At 44.9% G+C, this 15,629-nt stretch overlaps 1 protein-coding gene across 1 annotated transcript in view; it reads right to left on the reverse strand.

Annotated features, from left to right (window-relative positions):
• COL28A1 (collagen type XXVIII alpha 1 chain) overlaps positions 1-15,629 on the reverse strand; it is a 75,579-nt gene that overhangs the window by 31,475 nt on the left and 28,475 nt on the right. Inside the window, exons 13-21 of the mRNA XM_083155036.1 lie at positions 15,057-15,125; positions 13,210-13,278; positions 11,939-12,007; positions 11,124-11,192; positions 6,034-6,102; positions 5,158-5,229; positions 4,743-4,811; positions 2,830-2,901; positions 2,256-2,324 (exon numbers count right to left, since the gene is read on the reverse strand). Coding sequence (XP_083011162.1) covers positions 2,256-2,324; positions 2,830-2,901; positions 4,743-4,811; positions 5,158-5,229; positions 6,034-6,102; positions 11,124-11,192; positions 11,939-12,007; positions 13,210-13,278; positions 15,057-15,125 — 627 coding nt within the window. The remainder of the gene's footprint in view (positions 1-2,255; positions 2,325-2,829; positions 2,902-4,742; positions 4,812-5,157; positions 5,230-6,033; positions 6,103-11,123; positions 11,193-11,938; positions 12,008-13,209; positions 13,279-15,056; positions 15,126-15,629) is intronic.

The raw sequence follows: 15,629 nt of genomic DNA on the forward strand, positions 1-15,629 counted from the left end.
TACCCCGGTTGTTATACCTATTCCAAACTATCCCAGTGATGGTCCCCACTTCCTTCCTCCGAACCATTCAGTCACTATGCGGCAAATTTATATGGTCAAACAAATCTCCCAGACTAAATAGAACCTGCCTTGCGAAGCCCTCGTCCAATGGAGGTCTTGGCCTCCCTATGTTTGAACGCTATTTCCAGGCTACGCAACTGAGCCACGTGGTAGCATGGCACACGCGGACGGGTAGCAAGAAATGGGTGGCTTTGGAAAGTGAAATGGTGGATTATCACTCGGTTTGCTTCCTCCCCTGGCTACCGCCGAAACTTAGGCCAGCCTCGGTATTAGAAACTCCCGGGGTCCACTCGGTGTTAAAGACATGGGACCACCTAAATAAGAAACTTCAGTTGGCACCTTACCCATCCCCTCTCACCCCCCTATGGCGACACCCTGACTTCCCCCTAGGATGCGTGTCACCATACTCGCAACCCTGGATCTCGGCGGGTATCACCCGACTCTCACATATAACAGGGGAATTTGCCCCCCAAAACTTTGCAGCACTTTGTGAAAAATATGACAACCAGCACCTCCGGCATTTCGACTACCTCCAGATATCAAGCTTTGTCAACTCCCTCCTTAAAACTACCAAACCTAGATCACCGCTTCCCTTTGAGCGGTTTTGTATGTACAACCCGGAAAGAAGAGGAGCTATCTCATTTCTATACTCCCTTCTGGCAGACAAACCCCCAGCTAAAGAACCTTTTGAAATCGCATGGGAAAAAGATCTAGGCGTAACTTTAGAGGAAGAAGAATGGTCAGAAATAAAAACACAAGTAGCTAAATCCTCAATTAACTCAAACATCAAGGAAAATGCCTACAAAGTCTATTCTAGATGGTACATGGTTCCCACAGTAATACACCGTATATTCCCTTCCAGCTCAAATCAGTGTTGGCGGAACTGTGGCTCACAAGGTACATTTATACACACGTGGTGGGAATGCCCCCAAATTAGCTCTTACTGGGATGAAATTTTCTCTCTCATGGGTACGATATTCGATTCCTCGATCCCTAAATGTCCCCTGTCGGCTCTGCTTTGCAGACCAGTGGAGGGGTCTGTAAACCATAAAAGCAAGCTATGTGGCCAAATTCTTAACTCCGCCAGATTGTTGATTGCAACAAACTGGAAACAAACCGCTGCTCCTTCCATTCAGTCGGTAATTAACAAAGTTTGGTTTGCAGCCTCCATGGAGTATATCACTGCGCTGCTACATGATTCGGTAGGGAAGTTCGTGTCAACCTGGACCCCTTGGTACGCACACTTTCAGAGGCAGATCCCAGGTGGGGTGTGATCGCTGGTTCTAGTCCGTAGCTCTGCCACTGACCCTCGACAAAAAGAATCAGTCACATACGCATGTAGGTGAAACCCCCCTCCCCTTCCCCATCCTGCTACCCCTCCTTGCTTTTCCCCCTCTGTTCTTTAACCCTCTCACACGCTCTATGGATATTGTTTCACCAATTGTTTGAAAATCTATTATAAAAACAAAAAAGACAATGGTTGACACATCAGTCTGTCCTAGTTTTAGTGCAAAATATATCAGTATCTGTTCCCACTGTAAATTCGGGTATAGCACTGTACTGATGTCTGATTTTTCTTGCTGTGTTGTCTACCACTGTAAAAATAAAGAGTTTAAAAAAAAAAAAAGGACAACATGAGAATGGTTGACACAAATGGTTGCCACAATTTTGGGGGATTTCTTTTCTTTGCATCATTTACCGTTCATGTGGACTACGATTGAGAATAGTAACCTAACCGTAGTGAGGGTCTACGTTTGTACTATTCATGGTCACAGACTTTGAAATGTCCAAATTTTGCTAAAAAAACAACAACCAAAAGACTTCTTTTCCTTTATTGTGTTTATCATTTTCATGTCAACATTGTTAGCCCTGTCAACCTTTTGTACCTGTTGATGTTAGATACAGTTGACCTTTTCACTTTCAACATTTGAACCTTGTTGACCGTATGGGGTCGACCTCTTTACTATCTAATATGGGTAGATGTATTATACCACACCTGTTTGATTTAGCCACAAAATGTATAAACAAGATCTGTCCCTCTGGTGGAGTGGCCAAAATTAGTTCTGGCATCAATGGAGCCTTTTGGAACAGACCACACATATCTGGATGACCAATAATGATCCTATGGTCATTTCTGTTCTCACACTTTTATAAAAAATTGTAAGTGGTTTATAGTAAGAAATATCAATACATACCTTAGGACCCACAATAGCACGTCCGGGGGGACCTGGCATTCCAAGGCGTCCTGTAGCTCCGGGTTCACCCTAACATACCGTGAGACAATCATATTCAATATTACATACTGAAAACCAAACAAAAGTGTCATAGTAGGCTCCTGTCCTTGGCTTTCTGATGATTATATCATGAATAATAATTATTAACTTGCATTTGACCTAAATATATGGCCATGCACTGATGACATGTAACATGTTTCTAAATGCTTAGATTCGTAGCAATGGTACTGCTTAATGAATACTAATAATGTTTACATTTACTGGTATATTATGATATATTCTTATTTGGAATTTTCACTGGCAACATCGGTACTCTCAACAATAGCACGCAGCACCCCTACAGGCTACACAGAGTAACTGCTGCTCTCTTGTTAATGTACTTTGGTAAAGACTTATGATTGATGGATCTCATATTACATATTACATATATACAGTAACTGGTAATATTGTGTCATATTATTTGTTAATTACTGTCATGTGACATAGAAATATGTGTTGAAGTAGATATATTGCAATAACAATAACATTTGTTTACTTTTGGTCCTGACGGGCCAGCAGGTCCAGGCGGTCCTGTTAACCCACGGATGCCACGTTGTCCTTGATCACCCTAAGAATAAAGAAGATTTTAACACAAGGTATATTATCAAATAAGTATTTATGCAATGAAGCAAACAATTATCAAAGATGGTGCACATCGAAAAATGTTATAGGAAATACGAAGAGGCTTGCATTTTTCTAGTAAGCTATAGACCAGAAATTCTAATATCTGATGTGTTTTTAAGGGTGTCAGTAAGTTTGCACCTGGGTGACACTAAAGTGACAGCTCCTGCTCACTGAGGAGGAGCTGGCATTGTGCTGAGAGTCTCTGGAGGCAGCCTACCATCCCTGGGAGTGCAAGGCAAGTCTCCAGAGTGATTACAACAGGGGTGGGTGCAGGGGAACAGAGAGCCGGGCAGAGGGAGTAGGGAGCCAAGCTGCAAGAAAAAAAATAGCCCAAACAAATGAATGGGAAGCCAGTGATTGGCTGAGAGCTCAGACTGAGAGAGCTCTCAGCCAATCACTGGCTGTCCATTCATTTGTATTGTTTTTATTTTTAAAGTGCGCCCGCTGTCCGGATTACCCTGCCCGCTTCTCTGGTCCCCTCACTGGCTTGTGGCGTCCTCCACCCACCACTTCTCTGTGTTTCCCACCCAGCTCCGGGCTGCACATAAGATTTAGCAAATCTTATGTGCAGCCGTTCCAACCTCCTGACTCCAATCCGATGTTTACAGGATGTCTACACATGCGATTTAGGCCTAAATCACATAGTGTATGGGGGCCTAAACCCTAATTCCCCCCCCCCCCAACAGCCTGACCCTAACCCTCCCTGCTGGTGCCTAAGACGTCCTGCAGCTGACTGCCTAAACCTGAACCCCCAATCCCACATCCTAACCCTAACCCTATCTTCCCCTCCCCGCAATCTAACTCTGACCATCCCCGCAGCCTAACCCTAAGTTCCCGGCACCCCCTCCTGCTCCTGATCCCAGCTGATGGTATTCAGATAGCGGGATCCTGGTCTATTCGAGGTTCTAGTGCTGGTCTGTGGGCAGTCGGGACACAGGCATCTGCATAGTGAACGTCGGCATCCTTACTGCCGGGATGTTGGCTGTATCCCATCTTTTTATACTACTAAAATGAACATTGATGACCTAATTTATAGTTGGAGAGAATATATCCACAGATTATATATATTCAAACATGCATTGTGTATTTGTGTTCTATGTCATATGCCAAGCTTTTTCTCACATTATAAGCATGTAAAAGTTGTACCAGGCTTAGGGCCTTATTTTGGTTCATTCTTTCTGACAAAATCCTTCTTAGATGGGCAAAACCATGTGCACTGCAGGTGGGGCAGGTGTTACTTGTGCAGAGAGAATTAGATTTGGGTGGGGTTTTACTTTAAAGTGAGATCTATATTGCAGTGTAAAAATAAAGCAGTCAGTATTTTCCCTGCACAGAAACAAAATTACTCACCCAAATCTAATTCTCTCTGCACATGTTACATCTGCCCCCCTGCAGTGCACATGGTTTTGTCCATCTAAGAAGGATTTTGTCAGAAAGAATGAACCAAAATAAGGCCCTTAGTGAGGCTTTGAAAAGTGCATGGGGATTTTAAGAGGCGCACAAAATAGCAAAAAACGCAGAAACAGTGCCATAACCATCTGTCTGGCAGCATATATGGGGGGTGGGTGGGGGGGAGGGGGGCAGCATTTTATGGTGCTCTAAAGCATCTTTTTTTGATGCAGGTTGAGTGGTAGGATGATCACATTTATTTTATGAAGAAGTGCAGTAGATTTCTGACAGTGTTTGTGTTTTGGTTGTGGTATGGTGTTTAGTTTAGCGTTTTTTCTTTTGCATCTTATTTAACAGCTATACTGTACCAGCTTACATCAAGTATTGGACACTCACCTTTTCACCTTGAATTCCAATGCCCGGGCTACCTTCAGGACCCCTGAGACCTGGAAGTCCTGACTCACCCTATATTAAAAGAAAAACAAAAACCTTATAGATCTAAAATGTATTTCCTCTAGTTTAACTATTTTATCATTTAAATGAAGATTATTTTGTAGAACACTCTTGAATATAAGAGTACTGCTATTATTTATTTCTAATATGTGTTATTATCACTAGACATGTTTGCAGTCTAATGACCACAAACATCAGTTCAGGAAGTGTGTTATATATACTAAGGTATATAGGCAAAATATATGAGGATATATGTATAATTCAAATGAGAACTTTTAAGTAGCAATAAACATGGCGAAACTAAATTAGCCTGAATGTCAAGCAGAAATGTAATACAAATATTGTCAAGTTATTAAACCTTTTGTCCTGGGGCTCCATCTTCTCCTGGTAAACCAGGTAAACCAGCCAATCCTGAAGACCCCGGTTCACCCTGAAATTAAAAAAACAGCTACATTTATTATATGAGCTTTATATATCTTTGTATAATGAACTCTTCATTGTATGATTATTTTGCCTATCTGTCAGGTATGTACCTAATTAACCATGTGATTATCCCACTTTCTCATAGGTTCACTATAAGTTCACTATAAAACAAGTATCAAACCATGTTCTGTTTCAGGGTGGCAACAAGGGTGGTGCGGAGTGCACCATGCACGGCACTGCAGGGCGTGGGGCGCTGGTGGCAGCAATTGGCGGCACTTGTCTTTTCTAATTACTTTCACTTGTAAGCTTCCCTCCCTCCGGCATATCCTGACTAGCTCAATGAGTACAGTGTTTGACTGGAATGCAACAGGTTATGGGTTTGAATCCAGGGTTTGGCCGTATATTGAAATGTATTATTTACAAAAGGGTACTGTAACTTAATAAAAAAAAGACCTCTCAGATAAAAGTACATGAATGTGGTATAAAGAGGATTTCTGTCCAAATCCAACTGCTCTATAAATGTGGGAAGGAACATCATAGCATGTGCTTCTGTGGGATCAGTTTCTTCCCTACCAGGGCATAATCATTATGTTCCACCGTAGACAAAATAGATGTCTAATGGGCCTATGTTATTAGGTCTTTTTCGAATTCAGGATAATGTACAGTACTATGATCATTTTTACTTTTCCTGGCAAGGGTTGCATATTGGGTAATAGTTCAGGTATAATCGAATGAATGGTGGGTAAAAATGCCAAATGAAGGTGCAGATATAACAGGCAGACCTGCACCAACAGGGCATTTCTCACAGTACCTTCGTGCCAGTTTCACCGATCCCTCTTTCTCCTGGGACTCCAGATTCTCCTGGCAAGCCTTGATCTCCCTGAAATAAAATAACAATGTTATTTGTAATAAGATGTACACATATATGTGTATGTACAGTTGTCAGTGTGTCCAGTGGCAGTGCTTCAAAATTGTTATATATGTTCTTGTGAAATATATAAAAAATGTAAATATTTGTCTGCAGTGGAAAATGAATCCAGGGACTAAAACGTAGGATTCTGACCATACTAGTGCGGTGAATGCTTTGTGATATGACCCGAACGTTATGTAATTCTTTACAGAAGGGTAATGTTTTACACATTTGTAGGCATAAAGATGGATGGAATGCAATTTAGTAACACATTGGACTTGGGGGCAGATTCTGGAGCACTTGCAGTGATCTGAATCGGCGGTACTTATATGTTAGTTGGGCGCCCACTAAGCTATTTGCTTAGTTTTCCACGTCCCCTTGCGGAGCTCGCTACGCTCGCCACGCTTCGATGCGCTCGCCACACTATATAAAATCAACTCCACGCCGACATGGATAGTGGAGGTATGAGCGTAGTAACTATAGTGGGCGCCGCAAATAACTTATAAGTACCGAATCGACCACTGCTCAGATGGTCGGTTTATGCATGTATATTTCTGGGCATTTCCATGGGTATGCAGGGCGTGCTGATGCCTGCCAGGGGCTGGCAGCTGGCGTCACAGGACATCAGCTACCTGTCCAGTTATCAGTTATTACTGACTTTTATTTGCGAAAGCAGGAGAAATCATTTGATGGTTTGGGACTGATTTCTCCTGCATCCGAGGCATGCGAGGGGGTGTGTTTTTTTTTGTTACACATGCCCTCGCATGGTACAGATGGGAATCGGCAGGGGGTATTCTGTGGGGCGGCGTTAAGCTGCGATGTTTGCAGCTTACCAAGCAAACCTGAATCAGGCCAATAATGCATAAGAAATGTATGCAGTGCCTGATTAACCAATAGGCTGTTTAGGCTGCAGCCTAGGGCACCATGAAGGGGGGGTGGGGGATTGGGGGGGGGGGGGGGTGTTGGCTTGCAGGTTACAGCTGAGGAATAAAAAGAATAATTTAGTCTTAGCTTGTGAGCTATCACTTGTCCCAATGTACCACGGGGGTACCAGTATATACTGCTGGAGAGTCGCTGAGTTTTAATAAGAGATGTTCAGAAAAGGTAGCCAGGTGAGGCACTGCTTCACCTGCCATAGACTTTTTACTCCAGAGTTTTGACTATATAACGTTTGTATGTTCCTCACCTGCCTCACCCCACCGCACACCACTGGGGCCAATGTGACCATGTAACTGACTGATGGAACCATTACTTTATGTACACAGTTGCTCAGCCTAAAGTGAAAGCCTCCTCCATACACCACAAGCATTAGGTCCTACATACCAGTTATATAACCCTTTCTACATGCACATGGGCAGTAGGAATGGCGAGCCCCGAAATGCCTATACACGTCTGTTTAGCAGCATTACAAGGGGAGCTACATGTGTATTAGCCGAGGGCACCTTGAACCATTAATCAGGCCCTTATGTAGCCTACATAAATATTATTAATAAAGTAAGAGCTACAAACCAATTAACACTAAGTAACTTCCAACCTGATCAGCTACAAGCCTTTAGAATGTAAGCTCTCATGAGCAGGCTCCTCTTCCCTCATGGGCCCTTTCTTCTATTACTTAAACTCTCTTCTACTCCATTCTGCTTTTGATAGCACCAAATCCTTTAGTTCTCTGTCACCCTGACATTTGTTTCAGCATTGTTTGCTTTCTATACCCTGTAATTGTCCTATACTGTCTTGAACTGTAAATCAATGTTTCCTGTTTTGCTTATTTTTTTTATGAACTTTGTAACTGGGTGCTTGTGGTTCTATATAAATAAAGGTTAATAATAATAATGATAATAATAATGGTACTTGTGTATTATCACGGCGCCCGGCTACGCTAAGTTTTCAGCGTAGGCTAAGCTACGTTGTCAGCGCAGCCCAACGGCTGCCTAGCGTAGTCAGCGTAGTGTCCCCTCAGGCAGCTAGTCACTGTACTGTCCCCGGGAGCTGCAGCTCTGTCCCCGGCATCCCTGGCAAGCCTAGTGAGCGCCTTTCACACAGCGCCGGTAACCACCAGATCCCCTGCGCTGGCAGATGCTGGCGGAGAGGCGCTCCATCTGTCTGAGACGCAGGAGTGTCTCAGACGCTCCTGTGTCTCAGTAATTATTGTGGCAGGGTACAGCAACCCTGCCTGTGTCCGGTAGCGCGTGCATCTCCTGCACAAAGGGGGGGGGGGGGCGGTGCGGTGTGCAAGTGCGTCTCATGCACAATAAAGGACGCATTTGCCAGTGCTCCATGTTACATACTGGCAAATGCCTCCATTTCAAACCACTATCCACGCCAGCCCGATGCGTGGCGAGTGGATGCGCTACGCGTCCTTCCGACCTTTTCATACCGCCACTATCCACGTCAGCGTGGAGTTGATTTTATAAAGTGAGATTACTTGACGTGTATTCCACTGCGCTCGCCACGCTTGGGGCTCGGTGGCTTGCTGCGCTCGCCACACTTTATAACATCAACTCCATGCCAGCGTGGATAGTGGGGGTATGACAAGAACGCGCACCGCGGAGGATGCATATCACGTGGATAGTGGGGGTGTTTCAGGAATACATTCACACCTGTCATGTCAGGCAGGTTAAAATGGTCAATGGTTCCCACACAATGAAATAAGCGCTGACACTACGCTAACTGCGTAATGCTGACTGACTACGCTAACTACGTAATCTCCGGCTGGCCGCAAATGGGCGGGAACACGACTCTGATATTATCAGGGACGCCTGACAGATTATGTTAACTATGTAAGTTCTGTCTAGCCACGAACGGGCGGGAACACTACGCTGATACTGACAGGGATGCTGACTACGCTGCCTAGGCTGGCTGCGGGATCACTGACAGGGACGCTAACTACGTAATGGGCACCGTGATAATACACAAGTACCCTAATAATAATAATAATAATGATACTTCTAAGCTAGTTACAAATAATCACTGAAAAAAATCTATAATACACTAAATATATGACACTAGTAACAGGCCATAGTTATCCCTGGTAATATAATAAGATGCACTAAGAAGATTATAACCTTTTTTTTTCAGACTGTTACTTATGTCAGAATGACAAACACACTACACGCATGATATTCCCTAGTGCAGTGATTTTCAACCTTTTTTAGGTCGCGGCACACCAGACAAGACTTCAAAATTGCCAAGGCACACCAACATTTTTTAATCAGATATTCCAAAAATATTGCGCACTTGTAAGTAGGGTTACCACCTTTTTGTTGAGAGATTCCCAGACATTGGCCCACCCCCTGACCCGCCCCAGTCCCGCCTTATGTTGATTTTTTTAAACCTTTGCTTCAATTTCATTCTTGATTTTGCATACCATAATGCCAGTTACATGTTATATCACACACATTAATGGCCATTACAAGTTATGCCACACATCGTGATGCTAATTACAAGCTATGCCATATACCGCAATGGCCATTACACATTATGCCAGGACTCAACAAATTTCTTGCAAACGAGGGACAATATGGACAGTGCGCGCCGAAGGCGCGTGCCAAATTTTTCAACATAATACCAACACACCGCACACCCATTATATAGTATACCACATGTCATAATGGCCATTACATGTTATGCCACACCACCGTAATGCCCATTGCACATTTTAGTGAACTTTGTAATTCCGATTACACATAAGCCCACACATGATGCCCATGACATACTATGTAACACTCCGCAATGCCCATGACATACTGTATAACACTCCGCAATGCCCATAACATACTATATAACACACCGCAATGCCCATGACATACTATATAACACACCGTAATGCCCATGACATACTATATAACACACCATACACATTTGACACATAAGTGCCACTTACCTACATGCTCAATGCCAGGGGCTTCATGCTCGATGCCAAGGTGGACTGAATTTGCTCGTTGCCAAGGGGGACAGAACTGTGCAGTGGCCCACTCCTGGCTCCCGTCCGCTATTTGCAATTCAATGCACCGCCAGTAGTGTGCGGCAGGGAGGGAGGGTGGGAGCAGTAGGGTGGGAGGGTATCTGCAGTGGGGTGGGAGGGTAGCTGGGAGGGTATCTGCAGTGGGGTGGGAGGGTGGCTGGGAGGGTATCTGCAGTGGGGTGGGAGGGTGGCTGGGAGGGTATCTGCAGTGGGGTGGGAGGGTGGCTGGGTGAGTGCAGGAGGGTGGGAGAGTGGGTGGGAGTACACCATACTTAGCCAGCCGAAGGTTAGCCGGCCCGCTCACCTCACCCCCCCCACCTCCTCCCAGTGTGCGTCCGTGTGCAAACCCCCCTCCTGCCTGTGCTGACACGCCGACGACCCCTCCCCCCTGTCAGTGTGCGTCCATGTGCGCACCGCCGGCCCGCTCACGGCTCCCCCGCTATGTACGGGAGAGAGACGTGCTGTGCTGCTATGTAATATTCATATCTCCCGCTGCCAATCGCGGTCCAGCAGCCACCAGTTGATTGGCTGCTGGACCGCAAGCGCCCATTGGCTAGTGGTCCAGCGGGATATATGATTATTGCATAGCAGCACAGCACGTCTCTCGAGTCCCGGACAGTGCACAGCGGGGAAGCCGTGAGCGGACAGGGGGGTGGGTGGGGAAGCATTCCCTGACAGCCACTCAGCGCCGCGCGACCACACACAACCCACAACGTCCAGCATGATGCCGAGCCGCCTGCCCGTCCCCCCTGTCAAAGTGAAACTCCGCTGGTGTGTCGCCGTGACCCGAGGCATGGCGGCACACCTGTCAGCTGGCCGCGGCACACCGGTTGAAAATGTCTGCCCTAGTGTTCTCCATCACTAGCATGAAGCTGTTGGCTGATCTAACGTGGGAGCTGAGCAACCAATCAGCATAAAGCGCACCAAAGCTGGCTAGCATGTTTTAGAATTGTTACGCCCATAATTATAATGTATTTTATTGAAATGTAATGTTTCAATCTGATGTTATAACCTGCTTGTATATTCTTACCTTAGGCCCCATAAGTCCTTCTCCTGGTGGTCCCCTCATTCCTGGTGGCCCTCCAGGACCCTGGACTCCCTAAGAAACAATATGAACATTTTTACTTTGCCATATAGTATAACACATACTTATACACCATGGAGGCAGTCACTTACTGATAATGTACCGGGTGCCGGACGGCTCCCCGACAGTTGGGAATCCGACAGTCATTACTCCGACGTCGGAATCCCGACTGCTCCATCTTGGGGGTCCACGACCCCCATAGAGGGAGAATAAAATAGGTGGCGAGCGCACCGTGCCTGCAGCATGGCGAGCGCAGCAAACCCGCAAGGGGCATCATTGCACTCCCCCCGCTGTGCAGTCGGGATTCCGACGTTGGAGAAAACACTGTAGGAATCCCGACTGTCGGTGTGTCATACCACACCCAATGTACCATAGGATTTAGTGACACAAATACTGTAAATGAATAGTATATATCTATCTATATAGCTATCTAGCAGCAATACAGTATATACCTCAGGTGAAATTTAATAGGATGAGAGAATCAGAAAGTGAGATATTTGGTAAGAAATCTCCAGTTTTTTTAAGTGACAATCATTTACACTGCAAAATCAAACTGGTTTTGCAGTGTAAATGATTGCTGCTTTACAAAAACTGGAGCTTTCTTACCAAATCTCTCACTTTCTGAATATCTCATACTATTAAATCCCCCCCACATGACTACATGTCACCACAATCACCACAATATATATCTAGTAGAAGATATATAAATATATATTATATAATATATATTATTTAAACATTTATGTCATGGAAAGACTTACTTTTTCTCCTTGTATGCCAATGCCAGTTAGACCAAGTGGGCCGGGAAAACCAGGAGGTCCAAAGTCTCCCTAGGAAACATGGTATTGATTAGAAGGCGTAAAATGCATTATATATTATCAGCTACTAATAAATGCCCCAACCTTGCAAAGCTTCAAACGGGCACTGAAAACTCACCTATTCATCAAAGCGTACCCTTCCACTGCATAAACCAGCTGGTTCTTCGACCCCTTGCCTGTTTACATCCTGCTATCTAACCACCACTCCCTCGCTTGCACCTCTTGTAATCTGTCTGTCTCCCCTTCCTACTAGATTGTAAGCTTCTCCGAGTAGGGCCCTCTTCCCTCCTGTTGTCAAAGCCCACTTCTCTTCACATTTCACTCACAGCTCTCCTTTACTCCAACACTCAGTGACCATCTTCGTCTGCATACTCACCTCCATCATTGGCCTCAAGCCTCTAGTTGTATGTTGATTGAGTCCTCACTACTTACATTTAAGCTGTAATGTGTATTGAACTGTGGTGCTCTCTATTCGTACTGTATTTTTGTTATTTATTCAATGTTATGCCAAGTTTTGTCTCCCTGTATTGTTCCTTTGTACGGCGCTGCGAAACACTTGTGGCGCCTTATAAATAAAATTATAATAATAATAATGCTGTTATTTATCTATTTTTTTGTATGCCAACAGCATGATTGTATATAGATGAAACTTGCAATGTTTATATGCTTTATACAGTATATGCTGTATAGCTTTTGACTTACTCATTATACTTTTTATGTGTTTGACATATCTCCAGTACACCACCTTTTAGCATGACCTAAAATAACCCCTAAATACCAGATCAGCTTTTATTTCAACTTACTGGTGAATCTGGCCCTATAATATAATCACGATCAAGCTATATGTGCAGTCACTGTTTGATAGCATAATCAGATGCCAATGTGCCAGGAGAGACTGTTCGGCCTGTGTGCCAATAGTCTGGCTTTTCCATTCTGGCCAGATATTATGGCTGATTTGGACACTGCAGGATTTTGGGTGTACAGTATGTGTGGCTTAATGTTGAAGATACAGCACTACATCATCGGGGTATGGTACAGTGTAAATTGAAGCTTGGCTGAATCAGATCGATGCTACCAGTATGTAGTTAGATAATTATCTTAGATTCGTCTGTGGCTGCGTAATAAGTTAATGTTAGTCCGGCAAATGTATTCATATGATGCAAGCACAAAAAAGCAAATAAAATGATAAAGGCCACAGTGTCTTTACTTCTCACTTTGTCACCCTTAATACCAGCGCCTGTTTGCCCCCGAGAGCCCCTGGGTCCTTCAAATCCTCGGTCTCCCTAAAAAAAAAGGGAACAGTATATGAATCATTATAAAATGACAAAACAGTAAATGCATGCTATTATATTGACTAAATAATCAGTTGGGTAGCTGTTTGGTAGCATATGGTTTAATTGTAGTTATATTCGAAACATGACATAAATCAATATTGAAGAAACATATTCTGGTGTTCAGTAGGATGTCACTCGCAGGGCCATTGAACGAAAGTTGGGGCTATAGGAGAGCAGTTTTTTTTGGCCCCATTAGCTCTAGTGTTTAATGCTGCCCATACACGCCCCGATACGGGCGTGCTTTCCGTGCTTAATTAGCACGGATCACATCGCATTACATTGCCTGTGCACACGTTGTGCATGCAATGAAATGCAATGTGATGAAAACGAAGTACAAAAAGTATGTGCAAGCACATACTTTTTGTACTGTGCGATGAGGTGCCGCAGGAGCGCGCACCTCAAAGCACACATCAGGACAGTCCGCATAGCAGCGTGTATGGGCTGCTTAGGACTCTACAAAAACGGTGGTGAGCATGTACTGGGGGTGTGTGCATGCAACTGCCAATTGGGAGGTATTTTGTTCATTTAAACTAGTCCATAATCTTTCTTTGAATATGTCCATGAAGGATGAACCAGAGTCTTGGAAAACTTGTTCCCCTGTTGTATGCCCCAACTATAGACCACCATTGCTTGAACCCAAGGCTGGTCTAGGCCCAGGTCTTAAATACCTCTACTTAACCAGAGGTGATACCTTGTGCTATAGCTGAGAGTGTACGGGTAGGTGCTAGCGAAAAGCGCATGGCGTCATACCCATTAAGTCACACTCCCTGATGTGCCATTTTGGAGCTGTCTGTGGCAGTAGATGTCCCCGCTGTTGTCTTCTTTGCTGGGGGCCTCTCTATTCTGTCTGCTGACTCTATGATGGCTTAGTTTGGCAGATGCTCTGGCTCCTGTCTTTTCTGGGGGCGTGTCGTGCTGTGATGCTTTGGGTGCTTACCCAGGGATCCACCAGCCCCCAGCCTCTTCTGGCTGCTAGCTGACACAATGGGCCTTATTCTGGTTGAGTCGGATGGCTCTGAATGCGGACGGATGGCCGAAGGTTCGTGTTTGCGCATGTGCGGAGGCGTATCTGCGCATGTGCTAACGCCTCACACGTACGAACACGGCATGAGATCCGTACAGAAAATTATTATACGGAACCATCCGATCAGGGGGTGGAGAGGGGTGTGAAGGGCTGTTTGGGCTTATTACCATTTGCGTATGCCCCGCGTTTCATGGGCATTCCCGTGAAAACGCTGGGCGTACGTACGGTAATGCGGCCGTGACGCACGTGTGGGGGGCGGACAACTGACATAGCCGGATGCCAGCTGCCCGCCCATGTCCCTGCTTTCATTCGGAAAAATCTCTGTGTGGTCTGGAGCACTCGGTGCTGCCTGACCACTCGGTCCATCATTTGATGGTCAGCGACCATCGGAGGATGGGGGAGGTTTCCACAGATAGGGGAGGTGTTCGCATGAAACATCCGCTCGTGGTCCGTTCGCTCAGCGTCTTACTGCATTCGGAAGGTGTGAGCGATCCGTACGGTAGGCGGGGCTAAGAACACTCGGTGGCCGTCCGAAAATACGCATCAGTCCCATCCAACTACAATAAGGGCCAATATGAGGATGTGACACCGTAATAGCAGAGCAGCTCTGATATTTTGGTGTCACCCACTCAGATGACGTCACCCGGTAGCCACTGCTCTTTACTATCCCTGTTCACTTGTCAAAGTATGGGTCTTGCATTACCTTTGGTCCTGGTAGTCCTTCTCCTTGTTGTCCTCTCTCTCCTGGAAGCCCCTGAGCTCCCTGAGGACCCTGTTTGAATGGAATCATTAAAATGTATGAAGATCAATGTACCATTTTTGCTGAGCTGGCATCATAATGCTCAAACACTGCAGTCTTTGTAGTCCCTCCAGTCGCAACACGTTATACAATATACTGCAGTATTACTTCAAAGAATACCCCGCACTAAAGCAGTATGGCTGGGAGCTAATATCTTCTATTGTTTCGCGGTTAGTGTTGATAGGACAAAGAGTCTTAACACCTTTTTGCCAGCTAACTTACATGGAAAAAGTTATTAGTGTTGGTGCTAATTTATCACAGTTTTCCATAAAACTCAACTGAAGATAAATAGCAAAATACATCAAATATTTGTTGGTTTTACTTTTGAAACAGCAAATACGGTTTCTCATAAAGAACACATTTCTGTAAAGACCTGTCAGAAACAAAATAGATTACTGGAAAGAAACCTGCCCCAGCATGAAATACATTTAGTTTTATCATTGGGATTTCACATTCCATACAAAAATTGTGCTGAGA

Source organism: Crinia signifera, chromosome 7, assembly GCF_055691185.1.
Source record: "Crinia signifera chromosome 7, ASM5569118v1, whole genome shotgun sequence".
Lineage (NCBI taxonomy): Eukaryota > Metazoa > Chordata > Amphibia > Anura > Myobatrachidae > Crinia > Crinia signifera.